Source organism: Cricetulus griseus (assembly GCF_003668045.3).
Source record: "Cricetulus griseus strain 17A/GY chromosome 1 unlocalized genomic scaffold, alternate assembly CriGri-PICRH-1.0 chr1_0, whole genome shotgun sequence".
Classification (NCBI taxonomy): domain Eukaryota; kingdom Metazoa; phylum Chordata; class Mammalia; order Rodentia; family Cricetidae; genus Cricetulus; species Cricetulus griseus.
The window spans coordinates 17,150,011-17,166,790 of record NW_023276806.1 but is presented as its reverse complement, the minus strand read 5'-3'; the positions used below and the strand labels follow the sequence as shown (position 1 = coordinate 17,166,790).

General features: G+C 38.7%; 1 protein-coding gene across 1 annotated transcript; it reads left to right on the top strand.

The window, feature by feature from the left end:
* On the top strand, nucleotides 1-16,269 carry LOC100765968 (guanylate-binding protein 2). Its single transcript, XM_027395864.2, has 11 exons — nucleotides 1-136; nucleotides 3,942-4,152; nucleotides 4,643-4,770; nucleotides 5,559-5,668; nucleotides 7,925-8,121; nucleotides 8,475-8,717; nucleotides 10,274-10,554; nucleotides 11,810-12,022; nucleotides 13,743-13,845; nucleotides 14,100-14,293; nucleotides 15,663-16,269. Exons 2-11 carry the CDS (start codon nucleotides 3,963-3,965, stop codon nucleotides 15,771-15,773), a joined length of 1,770 nt encoding a protein of 589 aa, XP_027251665.1. The 5' UTR covers nucleotides 1-136; nucleotides 3,942-3,962; the 3' UTR covers nucleotides 15,774-16,269.
* The last annotated feature ends 511 nt before the right edge of the window (nucleotides 16,270-16,780 follow it).

Genomic DNA, 16,780 nt, shown 5'->3' with positions numbered 1-16,780 from the left:
TCCTAGACTATTGCAGAAGGCGGGAGCTCACAGAGTCTGTGAGGACAGTGTTCTGCAGCCAGGCTCAAAAGCAAAGCAGACAGCATCTAACACTTCACACAGGCTGCTTTCTCTGGGACAGAAGGATTTGCTTCAGGTAAGACAGAGGTGGGGGTAGGAAAGCCTTTACCAGATTGTGGGTTTACCCTAAAAAGACCTCTTCAAGGGAGGCTGAAACTGAGACAGATGTGAGTGGGACTGGAGATCACTTGAAAGCCAGGGTTGGCTAACAGAGGTAGCTTACTCTCAGTGCCCAGGACCCCACTATGGTGAATTAATTAGGCTCTCGTAAAGGGGAGTCCACAGAGAGGGTATTTTTTTTTTTTTGTAGGTTGATATTGTTTTCTTGGTACTATTTTAGATCATCTTCACAGCCTAATAAAACTCATACAAAATCCCTCTACTTGTTGCCAAGGTCTGTCTATTAGTAAAGTAAGTTAGACTGCTTGGAGGTTGTAAAAAGAGACAATTCCTCACTCATATGGGCATTTTAGACACAGAGTAAAGGATTACCAGCCTATAATCCACACAGCCAGAGAAGCTACTAAACAAGGAGGACCCTAAAAGAGACAAACATTGACCCCTGGAGAAGGGGAAAGGGTCAAATTGAGAGCATGGGAAGAGGGGGGGAGAGAATTACAAGAATGAGAAGGGAAGAAGAGGAAGGATGCAGAGGTCATGAGGGAGCAGAAAGGTTGAGTCAGGTGAAGATTAGAAAAAAGGATATGTGATAGGTAGGGTTTTAGTTGGGGGGGTGTTAGGGGAGGAAGGGAGGGAGAAGGGAACTGGGATTGTTATGTAAATAAATCTCGTTTCTAATTCAAATAAAAAATGATAAAAAAGAAAAGGAATACTAATAAGGGTAGTATTACTAAGCCCATTGCAAAAATAAAAAAATAAAAAAGAGACAATTCCCCCACTGATAATTTAGGAAGTTATAAAATCTTTGTACGTGTGTGTGTCTGTGTGTGTGTGTGTGTGTGTGTGTGTGTGTGTGTGTGTGTGTGCATGTGTGTGTATTCATTCTTTGAGAATTTCATGTGTAATGTGTTTTTTATTGTATATAATGTATATATTCCTTACTCTTCCTCCATATCACCCACCCCATGCCTATTGTACTATTCTCTTCCCAGTTTCATGTCCTCATTGAGTCAAGTTATTGTGAGTCATTTGGGCATGAGCATAGGGCCACCTACTGGAGGCTGGGTAAATTACCAGGGACCATATCGCTGAAGAAAACCAGCTCTCTCTCCTCTAGCAGTCATCAATTGCCAAGTAGCTCCTAAACTACACATAGGTCTTCCTGATCCTCTTACCCACCCATAGTGGAATTTTGACTGCTAGATTTTATGAAGGTTTTCTTTTTTGTTGTTGTTTGAGACAGGGTTTCCCCCTGAAGCCCTGGTTTTCCTGGAACTTACTCTGTGATTTAAGCTGGCCCTGAACTCAGGGATTTTCCTGCCTCTGCCTCCAGAGGAATGGAATTAAAGACAAGTGCCACCACCACCTGGCTTTATGCAGGTTTTCTAGAGGCAGCCACAGATGCTGTGACTTTGTGAGTTCAAAGGCCCTATTTTGTTCCAGAAGATACTGTTTCCCCTTAGAGCAATGAATGTACTCTGTGTGCTATTTTGGTATTTGTACCACTGTATACTGAAAGGAACCAACTCTTTGGGAGGAATGCTCAACTCTAGGGAAACACAGGAAAAACAGAAGCTAGCTCTGGAAGAATCTGTGGTGGAGTAAAGTACAGCAGCACTGTGAGTGTGATGGAAGACTGCCAGCCAAACACTGGATCCAGCTGAAGGAGCCTCGGTGAACAGAGGGGACACACCAGGCAGTAAAATAAAGAATGAGCACAAAGTACTAAGGCACAAAGAATAGAATAAATACCTAGGTCTCCATACTGATGACACCAAATGAATGAAAGAATGACTATAAGTAGGAACAATACTCCTACTCAGTTTAGGCCTCCAGTTAGTAAGTGTGTGGCATGATAAGAGTAGACAGTAACCTTTAGCAAATGTTAATTAAAAGTGGTTAATTTAGAAGGTTGGATTATTAACAGATGCTCAAAGTAGTGACCAAAGCCATGGAGTATAATAAAGTTACATGTGCTGGCTTTTAAAAGTCTCTCTAAGTGGTAATTTTCAAATTCTCTCCTTGTTTTTGTTTTCACACTTTAAAAAACACATTTTAATTACTGTATAATGTAATGGGCTTCATTAAGACATCTAAACCAATGTATATTATTGTGCCTACCCCTATTTGCCTCCCCAGGACACCTCATCCCTCCTTACCTATATAGTTCCTGGTACTTTTCCTCTCTCCAAATAGTTCCTGTGAGGCTTTTATGGACTGTTATGTGTGTTTATGCACACGCTTGTGCATCTAAGAGTAAAATGTGTGCTACTGTGTCTTTATTTCTCCTGACACACTTTTTTCTTTTCTCCCTCTCTTCCCTTAGAACTATTCCTCCTTTCTCATTCTTGCTATTCTAACTTCATAAGTGTCTGAACACATATTTGTAAACATAAATTTAACGGTATTTTCAAATTTAGATTTCATGAATGAGAGAAAATATGCAATGCTTCTTTTTCTGAGTCTGGCTCGTTTTGCTTAACATGGTGATCTCCAGTTTCATCTATTATTTCTGCAGATGATATATCATCATCTTTCCTTAAGGCTGAATAGATTTCCACTGGTACATGTACTGTGCTTTCATTTTTCCATTCATCTGTTGATGGACAGCTAGGGTGGTTCCATAGTGCAGCAATAAAATGAAGATGCAAGTATCTTTGGCACACACACACACACACATACACACACACACACACACACACACACACACACACACACACACACACACCACAAATACACACACATGCACATATCCAGGAGTGATATTTGGTCATCTGGTGGTTATAAGTTTTTTGAGGAACATCCATACTGCTTTCCACTGTAGCTGTACCACTTTACATTCCCACCAGCAATAGATAAAGGTTCTCTTTCCACACCCTAGGAAGCACTTGCTATTTTTTCCTTTATGCTACACATTATCAGTGGAGTGAGAGGGAACCTTAATGAATTTTAAACTCGTATTTCCAAGGTAACTAAAATTTTAGACATTTTTACCAAATATTTATTTGCTGTTTGAGTGGTAATTTTGATTACAGAACAGTAAACAGTTCTTGACAGGTATCCTGTTAACTGAGAGACCACACCCCAAAGAATAATTTCAGAGCCAGTCTTGTAGCATCACTATCCAGTTGATTGGATCAGTGAAGATCGCAGAATACACGCCTGTCACCTCCTTGCCCAGTATTTACCAATGCAATTTCAAACTAGCATTAAGGAAACACTAAAAAATATAACTGAAAGTCACTCTACAAAATTACTGTGATATACTCTTCTAAGATCTGAAGTAATGAAGGATAAAGAAAGAATAAGGATCTTCTGAAGATGAGAGGAAGCTAAAGAGATGTGAGGATTAATGGGGGGACCCTGGATCACAAAGCAGGAAAAGGACATTAGCAAAAATCTCGTTTAAGAAAAAGTGGAGGTATAATATGCAGCTTCAGCAATGGTGTTGTAGAAAGGCTGAAACCCTAGTCAATTACTACACTGTGTGTATGTAAGATACTAGGATTGGACAAAGTTGGGGAAATGGTATATGCAGCCTTTTGAACCCACTATATAGCTTTTCTGGTTGTCTATGGACCTCAGATTAGTTGTATTTAAATAGAAGTAGTGAACCATCTATAGGATAGCCATAAAGAAATTTTGGTCCCAGAAATTTTAGAAGTGTACAAAGAACATAGCTCAAAAAAGGAAAATTTTAGTACATACTATTTCATTCCACCAATTGACTAGAAATTGTTGTCCAATTGTCTTCTCCTAAGAGACAAAAGAACACGCTGGACATGGCCTCAGAGATCCACATGCTGGATCCCATGTGTCTCATCGAGAACACTGAGGATCAGCTTGTCATCAATCAGCAAGCTCTAGGGATCCTGTCAGCCATCCAGCAGCCGGTGGTGGTGGTGGCCATTGTAGGCCTCTACCGCACAGGAAAGTCCTACCTGATGAACAAGCTGGCAGGGAAGAAAACAGGTAAGTGTCAGCAACACAGCTGTGCTTGCGCTTTTCTGTTCACCCAAGTAGCCAGTACCCTAAAAGCAGTTTGAGGAAAGAATGTCAGCTAGAGGGAAGAACAGGAAAAGATAATGTCTATCCACCAGTGGAGTTTCTTTTTGTTGGATTATCCTCTACTCACTAAACAGCACACTTGTTTTCCAGTTGAAAGTTGTAGGTATGTTTTAGTGCAAGAACAAATACATTCATTGAGAAAGTTAATGTCCTTAATGATGAATTAGAAAACATTCACTAGACTGTCTACATAACAGGAGCAAATGTCTAGCACTAAGGAATGGATGTATTGACCAGTATTAGTTATTGAAAGCACCCTATTTGTAGGGTAGTAATTAAAATCAATACTTGTAGTTGTTTTACTCTTTCAAATATAACTACATTAGTTTTCAACTCAACATCAGAATCACCATTATTTAATCCCTTCCCCATGCCATGCCATTCTGCTTTCCAGGCTTCTCTCTGGGTTCCACAGTGCAGTCTCATACCAAAGGAATCTGGATGTGGTGTGTCCCTCATCCCCAGAAATCTGGTCACACCCTAGTTCTTCTTGACACTGAGGGCCTTGAAGATGTTGAGAAGGTAAAAATAAATCTTTCAGATTCTACTTGTAGCTTACTAATAGCTCACTTTGCAGTACCCATCCAACTCCAGATTTATGCATTTGAATAATTAAATAATGTTCAATTCCTCAAGTTGATTTAAGAGCCAGTGGATTAGCACTTAGAAGATAGCTCATGGTATTTTAGTTATTTTTTCACACCAAAAGAGAATTTTTGATTGAAATTCCAATGATACAAATCATTGCCTGTTCACGTTATAAACATTAGTGAATATTCAATGTGGGATCATGATAAAGATATAATGTTTGAAATTCTCAAAAAGGTAATAAAACATGTTTTAAAAGAATGGTCATTTCCACATAGGACTATCAGTAAGAGAATGGCAGTGTAGGATCTGCAACAATATCTTTGTTCATTGAGAATCACATGTTACTACTCATCCCAAGCTGAGACAAATAACAAAAACATTTATTGAAGGACCTCACTTTCACTTGTGCTTGAATGTCCCTTGCCATACTATGTCCCGTGAATAAAGCTCAGCATACCAATTTAGATTAAACCACTGAAGGACCTTTAAGTGTGGTTTCCTTCATGCTCTCATATACACATGTGTACATTGTCTTATTTAAACTGTAGAGCATGAGTTGAATATTCATAAAATCATTGAACAGGTAGAAAATTATTATGTAGAAGCAATTAATTACTTTTTATGACATAGCTAATGGGGGACAGATAAAGGCCAATATTTGGCTACTTGAATTGATGGACAGTCTCTTAGTTAACTCTTCTTCGCTCGTTAACCTGCAGGGAGACAACCAGAATGATTGCTGGATCTTTGCCTTGGCAGTCCTTCTCAGCAGCACCTTCATCTATAACAGCATAGGAACCATCAACCAGCAGGCCATGGACCAACTGCAGTATCCTTTTGGTGTGGTCTAGAACAGTATTAAACCTAGGAAGGACAGCTTCATTATTTCATCAGAAGACAAAGGACCCTAGTATTTCTAAGTTATTAACCAATCCCTTTATACTCATTATGTGAGTTTGCCTCAGTTTCCACTACAAGTCCAAACCCCTTAAGTCATACATGGCCATGAACCTAGTGGCACACTATTGAGAATATCCCGATCTAGCTCAATAGCCTGCATCTGTCTAAAACCTCAACATGATTTAGAACCCATTTTCTCAATAATCACTATTACCATTATCTCTAAATAATCCTGACTACCCACAGAATGCTGTAGGTAATATTTATCCTGCAAACTCATAAAAAGATTTGAGATGATGATTGCTTTTTAGCCTGTACCTCTGGTGTCAGTTATCTATGCTTCTCCAATCTATAGCTCACAGTCACTTGTTCATTCTTTTGCCATTGGAAAGATGATCTCCTTGGAAGCCAAGGCTTTCAAACCACATCACCTTTCTTTGTAGTCTTTTACCAGACCCTTGCTCACACACAAACTTCTTTTGCTGAAGATTTTAACCCCTACTGTTGGGAGACTGTTAAACAATAGACATTGGTTTTCACTATTCTCTTCCAGTTACTTCTACTCTTTTCTTTTCCATCTACATTCCTGATTACCCACCCATGCCATTTCTATGAACTTAACTTTGGGTATCATACTGTATTCTTTTTCACATCACTATTCATTCAGAAGTCATATTATTTCATTTCTAGGGGAGTTTCAAAAATCATTTTTTTCTCTTCTGAACCACTTGGTTCTTACATCTAGAATTTCTTAATTTTCTAATATTCTACTTTCTTCTCTGGAAAACTGTTCATTGCCTTTGTGACTCTGAATACCACAGCTCATTAGTTTCTGTACTTCTTCTCTTCATTCTCTACTCTTGGTCCCTATGCAATATCATTCTGTCTAAAGGGTTTCTGTGCACCTATGTTTCAGCCACCATCAAATATCTATTTAAACTGTGACTGAATTCAAATTTTCTCATCTCCACACAAATATTTAAGAGATGATTTACTCAAAATTTATAAAAACATTTCTCCAGCCTTTCCCATTACAGTAAATGCCCACATGTTCCACAACATTGCTCTGATGCAAACCTTAGAAGTAATATTGATCTGTTCCCTCATACACTAGAAAGTATTAGTTCACACATGCTTTGAACTCTATCAGCAAAGCTACTTCCCTAGACTGACAGCCTTATTTTCTCTCCATTGTCACTACACTTCTCTTGTTCTGTCTCAAAGACCAAGCTGCTCTTTCTCAACAGTCTTGACACCAGTTGGAATTCCAGCAATGTGATCTTTTGAAATACCATCATATCTACTTCCTATACCGTCAAAATCCATCGGTAGCTTCCTACTTAGTAGGATGACTCCTCTAATTCCTTTAGATTTCTGCTAATCAGGGACTTCAGAAAGCACATGAATTTCTCTGCATAACTAGGCATGAGTGTTAATTCTCTATCTTTAAGCTAAGGCCTTTTGCTACATCAAAATGGTAGTAAATTTCTAAAAATTTAAAATATTTAGTCTACTTGTTTTTGTTTCTGTGTTCATCTGTTATAATGTAAGCCCTATGATGGTAGCATCCTTTCATTTATTTTAAAAATTATTCCCTGGAACTGTGCCTGATTCATATCAGGGGCTCAATAGATGTGTGCAAGTGATTAAATTCTAGCAATGGATGAGCTAATGTCCTAGTTTCCTTTTTGTTGCTGTGGTGACATTATGACCCAAAGCAACTTGGAGATGAAAGGGTTTGTTTGGTTTACAAGTTAGAGTATAGCATCAAGGGAAGCCAAGACAGAAATCCAGAGGCAGAGACTAGAGCAGAGGCCAAGAAGGACCTCTGCTTACTGGGTTGCTTCTTGTGGCTTACTGGGTTACATTTGTTATACAACCAGGAACCACCTGTCTAGGGATAGCACCACACACTGGGGGCTTGGGCTTCTTGCATCAATTAGTAATTGAGAAAATGTCCCCACAGACATGTCTACAGACATGGCTGATAGAGTAATTCATCAGTTGAAGAATTTACTCAGTTCAGGTATTTTTTTCCTATGCATCTCCAGTTGTGTCAAGTTGACAAAAACTAACCAACACAGCTAAAAACAAAAACACAGCATTAATTTGGGGAGTCATGCATAGAATATTTATCATGAAATAGTAAACTTGTTTTTATAGTTTCCTTAATTTAACATCTCAGTTATGTGACAGAGCTGACTGATCTAATCAAATCAAAGTCATCACCTGAGCAGAGTGGGGTAGATGACTCAGCTAACTTTGTAGGTTTCTTTCCAACCTTTGTGTGGGCTCTGAGAGATTTCTCACTGGAGCTAGAAGCTAATGGAAAATCCATCACTGCTGATGAGTACCTGGAACATTCGTTGACCCTGAAAAAAGGTACCTGGGCTTGATGGAATGTTCTGATACAAAGGGAAAACAATTTCATAAATGTCATTTCTGCACAGTTGAAAAAGGTCTCGATTTTGTAGCTGTGTTATCCTGACAGTTGTAGGAAATGAAACACAGCTTCACTGAATCATTTGGACTTGAAGTTATTTGAGCTTGAAATTTCACAAGCTGCTTCTTAGGAAAAGAGTGTGTTCTTTCCTATTCCTTTAAGTTTGTATCACTAATCTGTATTTGGTGCTTTTCAGTTTACATAGGCTTTGTAGAAGCTATGGAATTGGAAGTGTCATGTATTGAAGTAATTCATTTTAAGTTTACTATATCTAATTTTCATTTTTTTGCAGGATCTGATAAGAAAAGTGAAAACTTTAACAAGCCTCGGCTCTGCATCAGGAAGTTCTTCCCAAAGAGAAAGTGCTTTGTCTTTGACAGGCCTGCTCAGAGGAAGTATCTTTCCAAACTAGAGACAATTAGAGAAGAAGAGCTAAGTGGTGAATTTGTAGAACAAGTTGCAGAATTCACTTCATACATCTTCACCTATTCCAATGTCAAGACTCTGTCTGGTGGTATCATAGTCAATGGGCCACGTAAGTCATCTCTGGTACTTCCTATCTGGGCTTCTCATCTGCTCTTGTAGCATATCTCATTGAAAATTTAGTGCATGCATCATATGATGGAATTTACTTGGGAACCAAAGCCATTTCTCAGCGTCTCATATCTGTAATACCAAAAGGGAAATAGAGGAACAAACTAAAATCTAATCCAACACTAGAAGCCTTTTCCTGTCACTCATGGTGCCCACTTATAAAAAGCATTACTAAAAGTTAGAAAAAAATGAAAATTTCCTATATGGAATTTGCCACTACAATCTTCCATGTACAAACAAAATGTTTAGTAATGACTTTAAAGAGTCAAATATTGGGTTTAAAGTGGCATAAAGAGATATATGGCTTCCATTCTCATTCCAGCACAAATACAACAAAAAACACTTTGAAAGAAAACAAAACCCCCTGCCGGGCATTGGTGGTACACACCTTTAATCCCAGCTCTCGGGAAGCAGAGGCAGGTGGATCTCTGTGAGTTTGAGGCCAGCCTGGTCTCCAGAGCGAGTGCCAGGATAGGCTCCAAAGCTGCACAGAGAAACCCTGTCTCGAAAACCAAAAAAAAAAAAAGAAAAAAAAAGAAAAGAAAACCCCCCAATAATATAGTGATAAATAATAGTTCACAAAATTAATAATAAATAAGGAGTGCTACATGGGAGCCAGAGTTCTAGGCAAGTGGGTCATAAGTCCATGGGCACAGAGAACACTGTTTTTTTTTTTTTTTTAAGTTGAGTAAGGTGAGAAGTTGAAATGAGTAGGAGTTACCCACAAGAACAGAGGGTAATACTTGAGGTACTAATGTAACAGAAGAAGTCCCCAAGAAGGACACAACATTCCAACTTTAAGATAATTAGAGTCAGGTGACTGAGAGAAGACAGTGGATGAGAGAGTCCCCTATTGGAGAAGTGTGCAATGGTAATGTCTTGAAAGATAGGAACATGATTTACAGAAATAGCAGTTGTTTCTAAGCTCTATGGAGGATTTACCAAGCAGAAATTTTGGAGGATAAGGTAAAGTTTTCAAGTTTACATGCATAACTGTCTTGAATATTCTTCACATAACATATTGTTAGGCTATAAAGGAGAAGGGGAGATTCCTGGAGTGGGATGCTTTCAATCAATCAGCAAAGTTATGAGCAGAATTAGATGGCTGGCTCATCTACTTACAGCATTGTGGGAGGAGCTGGGTTGGTACCTTTATATAGGATAGAGACAGGACTGGAAGGATGCAGCACTTTAAAAACAAACAACAATAAAACCAGTATAAAAAGCAAAACTGTCACTTTGGAGATTGAGAAGAGAGAGAAAGGGGTAATAAAGAAATAAGATGTGATATCACTATGCTCCTCTCCCAATGTTGGAAGCCACTCAGTCAAACATCTATCTTTGGAACAAATGAAGGGGAATGAAAAAGAGGATTTAATGTCCTCTGGATCTTAAGATCAATAAATTCCTAAGTTGCTATCCTTTCTCAGAGAATCCTGAAAACTGCTGAGTGCCCTTTCTACCAAATGACAGCCATTTTCTTAACTTCTTTGATAGGTTTACAGAGCCTGGTGCTGACCTATGTCAATGCCATTAGAAGTGGAGAACTACCCTGCATGGAGAATGCTGTCCTGACTTTGGCCCAGATAGAGAACTCAGCTGCAGTACAAAAGGCCATTGAACACTATGAAGAACAGATGAATCAGAAGGTTCACCTGCCCACAGAAACCCTCCAGGAGCTGCTGGACCTGCACAGGCCCATTGAGAGTGAGGCCATTGAGGTCTTCATTAAGAATTCTTTCAAGGATGTAGACCAAAAGTTCCAGAAGAAATTAGGGGTATGTGTGGTACTTAAAACTATAAGATAAAGAAAAACATGGGCCTTATCTGGGAGGAACATTGTCCTTAGTCTCCAATATAGCAGCACCCAGTGATGTGTACAGATTTGTATTGAAAGATTATACTCTGCTGGAGTTTGATCAAAAATGATGACCTATAACTGGTCATGTTCTGCACACCCATGCACACAAGCACACACACAAACACATACACTATTCCATTTTTTTATTTTCCCCACGCTGAAAACCATGTTCCCAGACACTGAGGGAATTACACAACTGAATTTACAAAGGGTTGTTTCATTAACTTTTTCATAAAATACTAGTTTTATTCTTTGAGAATTTTAAATATAATGTGTTTTTAGCATATTCATTTCTAATGTAGTTTTTTGTCAAGGAATTCCCTGCTTTTGTGCCCTGCACTAACAATGAGAAACTAATCATAAGATGCTTTACAGATGTTTTGCCATTTGATCAGTAGCAATGCTTCTCAGATTTCCAAGGCTGGGTTTTTACAAAGGACATATGGCTTCATTCAGAAGTTCTGGGGAAATATGGCAGTCATTGTGAAGAAGACACTGACTACTCCTCAACCTAAATACAGAAGTTGATATTTAGTTACTTGCTTGATATCAAATAGAGAGATAGCTCTTCTGTTATGCTTTCCAAACATAGAATATCTCAACATATCATCTTCAGTGCTTTCATTGTTTGTACAGTGAGAAAATGCAGGGAAATATTCATGTGTTAAAGAGCATTGCATAATAAATGTTCTTAGACTTTACTGAGTGTTTCTTTAGCATCTCTGGACTTAGTACTCTGTATTAGCTTTTACAGTCTGGCAAGAAACCTCTGATATTAGTGGTGTCACCTCCACCCTTATAGACAAGGAAGCCTCAGTCCACTAATGACATGTTCATGACATCACAGAAAAGTGGGTTCAGGAAGTCCGTACAGGCTGGCCTATCTTTAATTTATAATCTGAAATATTCCTTCAATTAGTGACTTCAGTAGATAGATGCTTCCCATGAAGCAGTGTCTGTGCTCTGGAGATATCTCTAAAGAAGGAGAATAGAGATCAAGGCCTCTAGAAAATCAAATTTGAAGTGTAAATTGGGGTAGCCAGCACCCTCCTCAGGGATATCTTGTGTCTCACAGTGACAGGAAGAGCATGGCCTCATTTAGACATTTCCCAGCAGTCTGTTGTGTTGCTTCCATCCTCTCAACCATCTGTGTGATTTTTGTCCTTACCCAGGACCAGCTGGTAGCGAAGCGAGATGCCTTTATTAAGAAAAACATGGATGTGTCATCAGCTCGTTGCTCAGATTTGCTGGAGGATATTTTTGGGCCTCTGGAAGAAGAAGTCAAACAGGGGACATTTTCTAAACCTGGTGGTTACTACCTCTTTCTTCAAAAGAAACAGGAGCTGGAGAAAAAGTATAACCAGGCTCCTGGAAAGGGGCTCCAGGTAAATTGAGTAGTTGGTACCATTTGAAGGTGCTTAGTGAGGAATCTCTTCCAAATGACAGTGAGAACACAGAAGCTGCAATGGTGTTGGCAGAGAGTACCCTTGTCTTTCATCCATCTAGGCAGAGAGCTAACCTGGAGACAGATAGCACCTTTCTCCTTAGAAGCACAACAGGACTTCTCAGAAATGTTAATGGAATTCATGCATTCACTCAACCATTCAGGCATCTAATCATCTAAAATGATTGGTTTGGCTTTGGGTATTATGGACTTCTCAGGTTGCTAGTGACAAGAGGATTAACAAAAAAAAGGAAAACTAATTAAAAGTTATGTTCATTCAAAGTACTTCAAGAATGACGTAATTTAAGCGATGGACAAATGACATTTAGCTGTTAGCACTTAGATAACTCTCCCTGTACTTCAGAAATTTATTCTCTTAATTTTCATACCTTCACACAAACCATGCATTACTAGTGTATCATAAAGAGAAACAGAACAGGAGGCATCGTGGAGCAAAAGGTTCACTTAAGATCACACAGCTGAGGATCTGGAACTCTTGAGTGCAGTGCCAGCTGGCATCACCTGTATCTGTCATTTCTAGACTACTCTGTGATGATAATAGAGTTTAAGATTAGGTTTGAATTTGTGTTATTCTCAAACAACAATGTCTTTAAATGGCTAAATATTTCTCCTTTTTCTCATGGACAACAAGTCGCCTGGGAAGAACCCAGTGCTCCTGTGGTGGTTTCACCAACTTCTTGTTCACAGGTCTCCTCCTTTGTTCTCCACAATGTTAGTCTAGGGACTTCATCTCCAAGCTGCATCCATGATCTAAGGCAACTGGTGGCACATAATGCTTTACTTCAAATGTATGCCATGGAATATAACGGAGGTACAAAAGGACAAAAGGATGGTGCCTCAACTCCTTTTAAAATTTTAAGGCATGTTATGGCACTTTTCTGATCATACACTTTTCATAAGAGTTTAATCCCATGGACATTCCAGACTTACAAGACATACTGTAATTTACTGTTTTAATAAACTATGAAGTAAAGATTTAACAAAATGTTCAAAGAAGTTATGCAGAAATAAAAGTGTCTTTGCAGGGGAGGGAATTTCAAACAACAGAACAGGTCCAAAGAGTAAATTAATGTGTATTTGAGGCATAGCAACAAACCTGATGTTCTGGGAGATGGTGTACAATGCAGAGATTAGCAAGAGATATAGGAGATCTCAATCCAAACAGGGAATTCCTTAGAGGACACTGGAAAATGTCTGATGCTGATTTGAATGAGCTATAAAGTCATCATTTAGCATTGGAATAATATGACCATTCTTAAACAATATGGCAAAAATCTTATTACTCTTAGATAAATGATCTGCAGTAGTCAGGAAGCAAGATCTGGGCTTGTGAGACTTGGATGCAGCAGATGGCAAACAAAAGGTTACATTTTTGAAGCTGAAACCAACATGATCAGCTCGTGGTCACAAAAGATATACGTGAAGCCTGTAAGCAAAGAGATCAAAGATTCAACTACTTCAAAAGATTTACTAGACTCTAAAAGATGGGGCTATGGAAAAGACTGGATTGGGGAGGGTCTCTCTAAGTCATTCTTAGGTCCTTTAAATGTAAGTAGCTATTTGAATCGCTACATGGCTTGTAACACTAATGTCAGTTAATAGACACATTGGCTTGTCTTCAACTTATTCTTTACAACTAGGCAGAAGAGATGCTGAAAAAGTACTTTGAGTCCAAAGATGACGTGGCTGAAACTCTTCTAAAGACAGATCAGTCACTCACAGAGGCAGCAAGGGAGATTGAAGGTGAGAGTTGCTGAGCTCCTGATGCATTTAGCAACACTGGTCCATTTGAAATCATCATCGCAGAGAAAGAATCACAAGTATCATTCATGGCATTTTGTTTTTAAACTGGCATATATGGTTTCTTATCAATTGGTTATTTTCTATAAAAATCACCACAAGAAATTGTATCAAAGACATGAGAATTTTTTAAAGGAGATAAAAAGAAAGAGTGACTTATAATAATTTAATTTGTATTCTCTGCTTTCCCCCCTCAGTGGAACGTATAAAGGCTGAAGCTGCTGAAGCTACCAACAGAGACTTAGCAGAGAAGCAAAAGAAGTATGAGCTGATGATGGCAGAGAAGGAAAAGAGTTACCAGGAGCATGTGAAACAGCTCACTGAGAAGATGCAGCAGGAACGGGAACAGCTCATAGCAGAAAATGAAAAAATTATATCTCTCAAACTTAAGGTACTTGATCATATCATCTCAGCATGTTCCTGTGTGCCAATCCAACATGAGTGTATCAGGGTAGTGAAAATCAGCTTAGTAACTAAGAACATTAATTGCTCTTACAGAGGACCCAGGTCTGCTTCTCAGCACCCACACAGTGGCTTACAACAGTCCACAACTCTAGTTCCCTTCTGGCCTCTGTAGATACTGCACATACGTGGTACATTTACATATATCGAAAGTAAATCATTCATTCACTTAAAATTACACCAATAAACCTAAAACTCAAACAAGGGAATCAAAACACAATTTTATCAGTAGGCTGAGGCAGGAGGATGTCTATTAGTTCCACATCAGCCAAAGTTATGAAGTAAGACCTTCTCAATAAAGACTCCTGCAATAATGTTAATAGTTCAGATATGCTGACACATTTTCCTTCCCTCATGGCTTAGTTCCAGGCGTGTCTAGTAAGAACTGTTTATGTCTGGATGAAACCCTTTATTAGGCTATCCACAGACAATGACTAGGAATTACTCAGTACTGCTTATGTGTCTCCAATTTAACAACTCAGGGCTGTATTTTCTGCTGGATGGAGACATTGTAATTTTATGAGAATGCATGATACAATACCCCGTTTATTTTCTTCACTAAATGGAACCTACAGGGATTTCATTTTTGCCCTATCTAATATGACCTTGTCTCCTGAAGCATCCTGATGAATAGCGAAAATCCCTATCCATTTCCTCACTCAAGCACTTTGGTTAAATACTCAAATTGCAGTACTTTTATGTTATTCATGAATTCCTCTGCATTGGTGCTGAGTCTCTATGGTGGCCCAGAATATCCTGGGAGGACCTCAGACCATAGTTGCTTCAATATATTTCTGTCATCTAGCTCTGTCAGTAACATTTTAGACATGTGCTAAATTCCTTGATTGAACACCTGCTGAGATTCTGAGTCGAGTAATAGCATTTGACTTGGTTTGCACCCATCTTTCTTATCTCTTAGGTGTGTTTGAGAATCCACACCAGAAAATCAGAGATGAGGCAAGAAAGAAGAGGGAAGCTAACATTTTTACAGAAAAAAGGTGTATTTTACATAAGTCAAAAGAACCAAGAATTGGATGTGGGAGTTGTGAGCCACTTGTTATTTAGGAACTGTTAGACAACATTGTTAAAGTTTGAGAGAAAGCAGAGAAAATTTATTAGCTTGTATAGGAAATAGGACAGAGGGAAGGGAGGGAGAGAGTGGAAGTGAAGAAAGGAAAAGGCTTCAAGAAAAACAGCAAAATTACTCTAGGAATTAATATAAAAAACAAAGGAGAGATTGTGAGACCCTCTGAGGAACATGGGAAGCTGTCTGAGTTCAGTCTCCATCTCCATTTTAGGAACAGGAACGGCTTCTCAAGGAAGGATTTCAGAACGAGAGCAGAAAACTTCACCAAGAGATCGAGAGCATAAAAAAGAGCCAGTCCTCTGGGAAATGCACCATACTCTGAAGTTCTCAAGTTCGACTGTCTCTGACCAGCTACCTTTCAGCAAGGAATATGTTGATGGAGAACCTTCAGGGTTTGAAGCAACTATTATGAAATTAACTGAACTCAATGCAAATCACCTGTAACTCTAGTCTGTAGTCACTGTATGACACTGGACAGTGTCAGAGGAGGTTCCTCTCTGTGCAGAATGCATGTATGAATCGAGGCTCTGCCTTCCATGTTTTAGAGGTCCTCTTGACATGCTCCATATCCAGATCACACACATTTCTCATTTATGTCTTAAATTTTCCTCTTTTCTACTGTATGGTGTCTACAATCACAGTGCAGACAACTTTTAATTAACTTTCAAAATGAATTCCTTTTCATTTCTTAATGATTCTGATTTTTTATTAGTCCTTCAAAAACTAAACCCCACCCCTAACCCCCTTTATCTCTCTGCTTGAAGTTTCTCAGCATACATATCTTGCACAAGTTAATAAAAAGAATCAGGCCAATGTAATTGTTTCAGAATATGCATTTTATTTCTGGTTCATTAAGGAAATAACAGAATCTTCCAACAAAGTAAAAAGTTTCGTTGTCTTAATATCATTAGGTGGCACCCAGGCATTCCAGGATGCTATGGTGTCTACTCTCTGTCTATTTCACTAAGAATAATGCCACCTCTGAAAGATAATGTTGAAGTCATGGGTCTCATCTCTCCCGTGTAATGCAGAAACAAAATCACCTTTCATATGTACATTTTTGCTGGTGCTCATATTAAACCCAGGGCTGTGACAGGGCAGTTTGATTAAATGCTAAGTCACAGAATAACATCAGTGGGTATAATGTTTCCTTGATATACATTTGAATGCAAGCTGGTAGCTCTATGATCATAGAAATGTTTTAGTATCTACAGTGGCATATCAAGAATTCTGTCTGTGTCTGTATTAGATCAAATGCAGGATTTAGATGTGATTTGGTGGGTAGAATAACAGAAGAGTTGACTAGGCCATGAAATGTCTTGTGGGAAA